Raw genomic sequence first — 10,054 nt, forward strand, 5'->3', positions numbered from 1 at the left:
GCCGGTTGAGCTATAGGCGCCGAGCCGCCAAAACATTTTTCTAAAACAAGTCCAGCAATTATTTTTTTAGTTTTGGATTTTCTTTTCTTTTTTTTGCAGTTTCTGGCTAGGTCTGGGTTTGAACCCACCACCTCTAGCATATGGGGCTGGTGCCCTACTCCTTTGACCCACAGGCACCACCCTAGTCTTGAATTTTCTTCCTTAATGCTTTCATTCTGTGTGTTCTTGTGATTGAAATCTGTTTATAAAACAGAAAAAAGAAAAATATGTACCTCTGTTATAAAAATTCTTGAAAGTCCCTTTTATATTGTGAATGTAGTTTCTACATGGTGAAAAGTACACCATTTCCCAAAAGTTGCTGGGGGTTATATAATGGAGGAGCCTGCTGCACCCCAGTGACACCAGGGGACCGTGGTTATGCTGCTTATGCCAAGAGTCAGAGTGCTGATAGACAACTCAGCAGTTCTTCTCTTTCTCAGGGCATGGATTTCATTGGTCGGGATGCCCTGCTGCAACAGAGGCAGAATGGGGTATATAAACGCTTCACTATGTTCATCCTGGATGACCACGACACAGACCTAGACCTTTGGCCATGGTGGGGTGAGCCCATCTACCGGAATGGACAATATGTTGGCAAGACCACCAGCAGTGCCTATAGCTACTCCCTGGAGCGCCACGTCTGCCTGGGTTTTGTGCACAATTTTTCCGAGGACACTGGGGAAGAGCAGGTGGTGACAGCAGATTTCATCAACCGGGGAGAGTATGAAATTGACATTGCAGGACACCGGTTCCAGGCCAAGGCCAAGCTGTACCCAATTGCCTCTCTCTTCACCCACAAACGCCGAAAGGATGACATGGAAATGAGTGACTTGCATGGGAAATAATGCCATCGCCCTTTCTCCTCCCATTGTTTCATCCCACAGAAGCACCAGCTCAGAGCTTCTCTTCTGTTTGACTTTATCCCTCTTTAGCAAACCTTTGCCTTCCTTCTCTTTCATCTCCTTGATATAATTTTGAATTTGACATCCTTTTAAACTTTTGCTTTGCATCCTCTCTTATCCTTCCATCTTCTCCTCCTTTTGCTGTCCCCTTCCTAATACTCACTCTGGGCTCTTCTTCCCTCCCCTCCACTCAGACTCCTGTGGTGGCAGGAAGTATGTCTGACAGGCAGGACAGAAGCAGGCTCCCTTGCAGAAGTGGGTTACCGTGATTTCAAATGTGCATCTCAAAGCAAGGCAAGCAGGTGTTGTGCAGGCCCCTCAGGCTAAGCTTTTTGGAGTAATCTGTTAATTTTGGTGGGGTTGCTCTGTGTCTGACACAGCTCTGTGGAGTAGCTTGTGCCTTTCAGCCAAGCGGCTCATTCTCCTGTCCCATTGCACTGTGGGTTGGCACCTGATACCTCTAGCAAGAGGATGATCATCTACCTCACTGATGAGAGGCAGCATGTGGACCTTGTCTGGTCTGTAGCGGAGATAAACAGTTATCCTGGCACCATCCTCATCCTCCATATGGAACCAGTTAGCAGACTTTGAGTTAGGGCAGCCTGCCTATAATTTTCTTCATCTCTTGCTACTCTCTATAGTAAGGTGGTTGTTCTTTCTTAACTGAGTAAACTACTAAGTCACGGTGTTTGAAAGGGAAAAACCATGTTGCCTTTTGTGTTGCTTTTCCTACCTGAAGGGGTCTGACCCCAGCAAGTACCCCATTGACGATCCTGAGTTTTCTGCTGTTAAAATGATGCTGCTTTCCTTCCAGCTCCAAGTTCAGCCATCCCATCTAGATTTTCCTCTTCTCCAATGTTTTCTCCTTAAGTCAGCTTCACCTGTCCCCTTCGCAGTTAGCCCATGAGCTCAGCATGCATTTCTCTCCCTGTAGATCACAAACGGGAGGTAGCAGGTATGTCATCCCAAGTAACTCAGCCCTGCTGGCTGTGCTGAGTCCACAGGGCTACTGCAACGCCAGGTTTTACTTCCTCTGGCACAGAAAAAACAAAAGCCGCATGTAGGTGACCCATGTCCGTCCACTGAGCTTTCTGAGTGTAAGGGTAAAGTTGCATAAGACTAGAAGATAGCTTTTCTCCTCCTCTTCCAGACTGTTTTTTCCCATCCAGTCATCCCTCCATATCCTCTGGAATAGAAAATGACTCGGGGTACCCCCAAGGGTGCTCTGCACACTTTTAAGCAGTATCTCTGCTTTCTGAAGTTGAAACATGGATGTCTCAGATGATATTATCCAGTTTCAACATTTAATTTTTCCCTCTGCATATAACTGCCCTAATCTGAATTTTTAAAGTGCAAACAAACTGTTACTAGAGATTTTAATTCATTTGTAGCCTTTGGTGTCTCGGAGTCTTGGAAGCATTAGCTCTGGTATGTCTGTAAGTAGATTCAAAGTGATCACTCACGTAATGGGAGCATTTCTCAGATGTCTTCCCCTCTGCTGGTTCTCTGGGCTCTCTTATTCCCCTTAGTCACACTGGCTCCTTCTAGACATTTCTTGCCATTTCTCCAGCTAGATCCTCCTACTTGATTACTGACTTCAGTGTCCACCTTTCTGGGCTGTCTTATTTGGTTTATTAAGGGAGCATATGATTAGAATTCTCTTGGGAGCCTGGCTATTTTGGAGCAAATGTATATTTAACTAGCCTAGAGGTGCTGCTTCTAGGTGAAGAGGAGAGTCGTTGCCTCACTGGAGAGCTGAGCAGTGAACAGCAGCTGGGAAGGACTTGGGAAAGCAGGGCCAAGCCCTTGGCCAAATGTTGCCATCCCAGCTGGGAAAATGGAAACATGATGGAGAGCCACAGGTGTCCCTGCCCTTTGAGACCCAGCATTTGCACCACTCCAAAGTCATCTTTGTAAATGAAAACTTATTTGTAATCAATCCAAAAGAAAATCAGTTGTGCATAAAATATAATTCTTCCAACCTTAACTATGGCAGTAAATTTGCTATTTAACTGTAACATAGAAGTGTCACCACTTAAAAAATAGAAATTGAAAAACAAAACCTATCTCTATAGTTTAAATTTAGATAATGCTATCATCACAGTGTATTTTTCAAATAGAATTTTCATCAGAAATACGTCCCGCATAGTTTTACCATTTGGGCCAGTTTTTTCTGTGTTTGTTAATCTCTAGCTAATTACTGTTTTATTAATTAGCTTTCCTTTCTAAGAAGTAGGAGGGAACTCTGATGCTATGTCCAAAATCATGCAGTGACTTTCTGTTGAACTGGAGCTGGAAGTACTGGCCTCGTGTTTGCTCATGTCACATTCTCCCCGCTTTGCACTTTGAAACTCCTTGTCTGTAATAGGGCCACACTCCTCAGACTCTAACCTGGCATTGATCTTTTGGGGCATCACTTGTTATTGAGTGCCCTGAAACATACAGATTTTTTAGCACTTTACAGTTCATCCTTGTAGTCTCTCCCAGTTCCTTCACATGTAAACAGTTTTGAGTCTGGCATTTTTCTTTATTCAGTCTGATGCGAGCTCTTTAAACAAGCAGGTCTACTGGTGAGTGTCTCATCCCTGCCTCTACCTTATGTTTTGCCTCTGTCCAGTGTCACAAGTACTTTATACTGTCAATAGGGGAGAGCCACATAATCTTCCTGACCCACTGATGTCAGAGCTGGGCTCCTGAATGACAGTATCCTCTCAAGCAAGCAAGCAGTGCCAGTAGAGCTCTAGATTTAGAGGCCTAGCTGCAAACCCAGCAGGAGTGAGGAAGGATAATCGAAGACCCCATCTGTGTGTCGTTTCAGTTCACTCTGGGAGCTGATGAGTTTGTCTTCTGTCCCTAGAGATTTGAAGGATTCCAGACTCCTGTGAATGGGTAGCTGGACTTTTTAGCTTCAGGGAATTGGGTACTTTTTTGTCTCTGAAATGGTCCATCATCACATTGTGTGCTCTCCATGGGGGAGGGCACTGCTTTCTGTTGTCTGAATGTTCAGTTAAAGAATCTTTTTGAACCTAGGAACAGAAAGTGTATTGGCCTCGAACAGATGAAGAGCTGGGTTTGGAAGTGTTCTGTGCACCTTCTCCTGCCTTGAAATATCTTCCATTACTTCCCCTTTGTTGCCCAGGGTCACATGTAAGGTTGCCACAGTTGTTTGACTTACACTTAAGCTTGCATCCGGATTTCTCTTCTGTGATAGCAGAGTGGAAGTCAGAAAAGCTCTGAGAAAGTTTTAAGAGCAAAAGGGGACAAGAACTAACCACTTAGATAGGCTATTTGATGTCCTTTGACCCTGCATTATAGTCACATAGCACCTCCTGAGCAGGACAGCTCCAGCAGATAAACGTGGATGATTACTACTGTATTTCTTGTGCTCTTCCCAGGGTCCCTGTGCCCCCAAAGTCAAGAGACCCTTTAGCCCAGTGATTAAACAACTTTACTATAGCCCCAGAGATTCCATTTCTGCAGGAGGAAAGTCTAATCACTTCAGTTTGGCTCTCACTGGGAGGTATGCTGTCCCTGGGCAGTCTCTCCTGCACACAGCTTTGCTTGCTTTCCTGGGCCTTTGTTTCTAAGAAAGTAACTTAAGACATGAAAACCAGCCTTCAGCTTTGATGGTATGTTATCCCGCCTTTGCATGGCTTTGAAATGCCTAGAAGATTACCCTGCCATGTTGGTGGCAGTATCTGTACAGGAATGACAGTGGCTTCCCTAAGAGAGGACCCACAACCTTGATTCTGGCTCTGTTTATCCTCTGGCTTCTGGACACATGTGCTGCCATTTGCGTGAGTCTACACCATTTTTGAGAACTTGAAATACATAGATGGAATCTTCTAGAAGATTGTACACTGGCTTGCTTTTGGAGATTAGCTACAAGGTTCGTTTTTATGTCTCTGTTGCTTATTGGCCAGTGTAGTCAACAGAGTTCTTTAATACCTAAGGCATAGTTTTGGTCAGCAGTGGTTAATTCAGAAGAATAATCTTCCACCATTTTAATTTCTCTCTGCCCTCTGCCACACACATGCCCCTCACAGACATTGATATAAGCAAGATTTTACCAACATAATATAATGAAATTTTTCTTAAGAGTAAAGAATGTTCATGTCATTTGCAGGTGCATGGATTCAGGAGACGCACAGTTGAGTGGAAGGAAGGATAGGATGTTTGAGGCTTTACCCCTGCCCCGTGTGCACGCAGGAAGTGGTGAGTGAGCCATGGGTCTGTCAGCGCCCCCCTCCCACCACCACTCTGCCTCCACTCCAAGGTGCTGAGTTGTTAGGCTCCTTCACTGTCAGACTCGGGCTTGCCTTGGCAGCCCTTCGTCACTACCAATGCACTATTTTTCAAGAGGACTGAGTATTTTTGTATCTCTTTGCCTTCTCTTTGTCCATTAAATATCAGTCGTTCCCTATATGTGATTCTTGACTTCTTTGAGCAGAGTCTGCATCTGCAGAGAGTTACACATTTCCTCACGGGCCATTTTTCTCATATTTAGGTGCACCTGTTTTTATCCTTTGTAAACATCTTCTCCCTTCTTGTTTGCCTGTCTGTCCAGGACAGAAATTACAAGAGATGGGAAAGATATTTTTAGCATCAGTTTGAAAATACCTTTATCAGGATTTCCTTTGCACACCAAGAACTGGAGCAGGGAGCCCCTTTTCTCTAAGCCAGTTCTAGTGCCTTACACTCCAGAATGTCAGATAGTGGATGGGAAGAATGAGAAAGTTCCTTTCAGTGTGTGGGCCCCCAGCCACCCCAGATAGCCTCCCCTTCCTCAGAGCATGAGGTAGGAAGCTCTTCCAGGGAGGGGTTTTCTAGCAGCACAGTTAACACTTTACTCTCCAGTCAACACTTGGGATGTATAAAAACACCATTGTAATTACTGTAAAGTACGATAACTCATGATCTTTGTCCGTAAATGTGCGGTTCAGCTCAGCCCTTTTCTGTTCTGTGTAGAGTTAGAATGTGGTCCTGAAGCGTCTAAGGCACTTTAGTAAACGGGGTCTTTTTCAAGGAAGCCCAGTGACTTTGGGCACACAGGGTGATGGAGTATTTCTGCCCCCGTGAAGATGGTATTAACATTGTGCACTGTATTTCTGTTAAGCTAGGTTTCCAGCAAGATTTCCTTCTTCATGTTACAAGATTTGTAAATGAATAAACAAACATTGTAATGACTCTCGTCGTGTCCACTGGTGAAGTGTTCATCAAGTGCAGCGACCTGGTCTATGTATTTGCCATCACAGAGGACACACAGGGTACATAAAACCGTTTGCACCAGCTGCGCCTGTGGCTCAGTGGGTAGGACACCAGCCCCATATACCAAGGGTGGAGTGTTAAGAACCCGGCCCCGGTCAAACTGCAACAACAACAAAAATAGCCAGGTGTTGTGGCAGGCACCTGTAGTCCCAGCTACTCCAGAGGCTGAGGCAAGAGAATCACCTAAGCCCAGGAGTTGGAGGTTGCTGTGAACTGTGTGACGCCACAGCACTCCACTGAGGGTGATAAAGACTCTTGTCTCTACAAAAAAAAAAAAAAAAAAAAAACATTTGTACCTACCACAGTGGCAAGACCTCAACTCTAGAAAAAGAAAAATGAAAAATTATCTGGGCATAGTGGCACATGCCTGAACAACTCAAGAGACTGAGGAGGGTCACTGGAGCTCAGGAGTTCAAGGCTGCAGTAAGCTATGATTGTTACGGCACTCTGTCACAATGACAGAGCTAGACCCTCTCTGAAAACAAAACAACAAGAAACTACTGCACCCTTTACTTTTTCTCCCCTACTGGTTCTATAAATTCCTCTGAGGAGGACTCAGCTTTGAAACTCCAACACCTACCATTTAATAGATAATTAAATGAATGCCGAAAAGTAGAGACTCAAAGCTTTAAAATGTTTTTGACATTTAAAGATACAAAAGGTTTAAAATGTTTTAAATGACTGTTTACCAATGGAATGATAACCCAGTTGCCTCCTCCATCAGGTGTGATTCCTCGATTGCTGTGGTCCCCATCCATAGGCCAGTAGGTATCACTGCACACCACGCTGCAACGTGGGGTTTGAGTTTTCTTGGGCTCACAGTGTCCTGCGTGCTGTGTGCAACCATGTCAGGATCAATTAGAAACCCAAGTCAGACTCATCAAATCTCCCTGCCAAGGCTGATGACCAGTGTGGCCTCTGCGACACAGGACTGAGATGGGGCTCCTTGGGAGCAGCCTTGACAAGAGGGATGTGCCCTTTTCCTCCAGCTGCTTGTCCATGTGAAAGGCTCTGTAGAGTTAGGGACCCTCAGACACTTAGATCTGGGGTATAATCTGCCTCAAGCCCCTCAGAACCTCTGATTATCATGATGTGTTAAGATTGTGACTTTGGGCTTGACCTAAAGGCCAGAATTGCCTATTCCTTGGTGTAAGACCACGGGAAGTTGGTTACCTTTCCTAGGCCTCCATTTACTTGAGTATAAATTGGATGGTGAAACTTACTCAGAGCGTTTTTGTGAGACTCAAATAATGCATTAAAATATTTGGCCCATTGTGGCATCTTTCCATGCATGACAGCTGCCTTTTCATTACTCCTAGAGGCAAACCGCATGGTCCTTGGGTTTCTCCCAGATAGTAGGAGACAGTGGGAGAAAAGCAAGACTGAACGCAGCAAAGAGGCTGAGAGACACCCAGCTAGAGAACAAAGGACCTGGGCCTGGACCTATTTGCCAGTTGCTTGCTGTGGGAGCTGGGCTGGAGTCTCCAAGTGCCAACGCTGCTGATAACTGAGTTCATTGTGGCTTGTTTACTATGTGGGCTTAGTGTAGACTTCCTCCAGGATGCAGCCTTGGAATTAGGTCCAATTATCCAAGCCCAGAGAGTTATTTTTCCCCTGCACATCTGTATAGCATATGTGAGCAGATATGGCCAAGCATTTGGTGTTTTGAACACCTGGTGCTCTCCAATCCTTCAAGACCCTGAATGTGTCTGGATGTTTGTGCTTCAGCCCTTAGATTAGCTGGGCCCACTCTGCTGCTATTATCCTCTAGACCAGTGGTTCTCAACCTTCCTAATGATGTGACCCTTTGATACAGTTCCTCGTGTTGTGGTGACCCCCAACCATAAAATTATTTTCATTGCTACTTCATGAAACTGGGCATGGTGGGCATCCCTGAACAACTCAGGAGGCTGAGGAAGGCCAATTGAGCTCAGGAGTTCAAGGCTGCAGTGAACTATGATTGCCATGGCATCTCTCAGTTGGGTGACCTGTTTAAATGTAACAGTTATGAAGATGATAGCAACTTCAAAAGGATAGTTGGTTTCCGAGTCTCCCCAACTCATTTCCACAAAGGACTAACTCCTGTAAAGCCATCTGGGTCCCTTAGACACAGGAGTGTGAATAGTCTCCTCCCAACAGAACCTCTACTCCTAAGATGTTCTTTCCTTCACTACCAGCTTTTATTTATAGATAGATAGATAGATTTGGGGGGGGGATAGAGTCTTACTATTTTGCCCTCGGTAGAGTGCCATGGCATCATGGCATCACAGCTCACAATAACCTCAAATTCTTGGGCTTAAGCAATTCTCTTACCTCAGCCTCCCAACTAGCTGAGACTACAGGCATCCGCTACAACACCGGGCTATTTTTTTGTTGCAGTTGTAATTGTTTAGCTGGCCCAGACTGGGTTCGAACCCGCCAGCCTCAGTGTATGTGGCTGGCACTGTAACCACTGTGCTATGGAGTTTCACTCTGTCACCCTGGCTAGAGTGCCATGCCGTCATAGCTCATAGCAACCTCAAACTCCTGAGCTCAAGCAATCATCTCACCTCACCAAGAGTAAGACTCTGTCTCTACTAAAAATAAAAACAAAACAAAATGGCTTGGCACCTATAGCTCAAACGGCTAAGGCACTAGCCACATACACCAGAGCTAGTGGGTTCAAATCCACCCCGGGACTGCCAAACAACGAAGAAAACTACAACCAAAAAAAAGAAAAGCCAGGCATTGTGGTGGGCTCCTGTAGCCCCAGCTTCTTGGGAGGCTGAGGAAAGAGAATCGCTTAGGCCCAGAAGTTGGAGGTTGCTGTGAGCTATGATGCCACTGCACTCTACCCAGGGTGACAGCTTGAGGCTCTGTCTCAAAAAAAAAACCAACCAAACAAAAAAAGAGCAGCACCTGTGGCTCAAAGGAATAGGGCACCAACCCCATATACCAGAAGTGGCGGGTTCAAGCCCGGCCCCAGCCAAAAACTGTAAAAAAAAAAAATAGTTGGGCATTGTGGTGGGTGGCTTTATTCACAGCTACTTGGAAGGCTGAGACAAGAGAATCACTTGTAAGTCTGGGTGCAGTAGCTCACACCTGTAATCCCAGCACTCTGGGAGGTTGAGATGGGTGGCTTACTTGAGCTCAGGAGTTGGAGACCAGCCTGAGCAAGAGCAAGACCCTGTGTCTAAAAATAGCGTGATGGCAGGGGCCTGTAGTGCCAGGTACTCAGGAGGTTGAGGCAAGAGAATCACTTAAGCCCAAGAGTTTGAGGTTACTGTGAGCTGTGACACCACAGCCCTCAACCCCAGGGCAACAGAGTGAGACTCTGTCTCAAAAAATTAAGAAATTGGGTGGTGCCTATGGCTCAGTGAGTAGGGTGTCAGCCCCATATACCAAGGGTGATGAGTTCTAAACCCAGCCCTGGCCAAAATGCATGAACAAAAAAAAAATAATAAAATAAATAAAGTTTTAAAAAATTAAGAAATTAAAAAAAGGAAGGCAAAACTATGAAAGCATCAAGAGAAGAAACTCCACAGCATGTACAAGGGAGCCTCACGATTAAATGCTGATGTCTTATGAGAAACAATGGAGGAAGAAGGCAGATGACATATTTAATGTGCTAAAAGGAAAAAAACCTATTCCAAGAATTCTATACCCAGCAAATTGTTCTTCAAAAGTGAAGATGAAATACAAACATTCTTAGATAAACAAAAACAGAATTTGATGTGAGCAGATACGCCTTATAAAAAGTACTAAAGGGGCCAGTATGGTGGCTCACACCTGTAATCCCAGCACTTTGGGAGACCAAGGCAGGAGGATCATCTGAAGCCAGGAGTTTTTTTTTTTTTTTTTTTTTT

The 10,054-nt window shown here is 45.1% G+C and overlaps 1 protein-coding gene across 5 annotated transcripts in view; it reads left to right on the forward strand.

The window, feature by feature from the left end:
• PDPR (pyruvate dehydrogenase phosphatase regulatory subunit) overlaps nucleotides 1-1,031 on the forward strand; it is a 53,249-nt gene extending 52,218 nt beyond the window's left edge. For all 5 annotated transcript variants that reach the window (XM_023514123.1, XM_023514122.1, XM_012806169.2 and 2 more), the window contains one exon: nucleotides 480-1,031. In XM_023514123.1, the coding sequence (XP_023369891.1) occupies nucleotides 480-884 (405 nt within the window). In that variant the 3' untranslated portion in view covers nucleotides 885-1,031. The remainder of the gene's footprint in view (nucleotides 1-479) is intronic.
• The last annotated feature ends 9,023 nt before the right edge of the window (nucleotides 1,032-10,054 follow it).

This window comes from Otolemur garnettii, unplaced genomic scaffold (assembly GCF_000181295.1).
Source record: "Otolemur garnettii isolate 467f Iridium unplaced genomic scaffold, OtoGar3 scaffold00047, whole genome shotgun sequence".
Classification (NCBI taxonomy): Eukaryota; Metazoa; Chordata; class Mammalia; order Primates; family Galagidae; genus Otolemur; species Otolemur garnettii.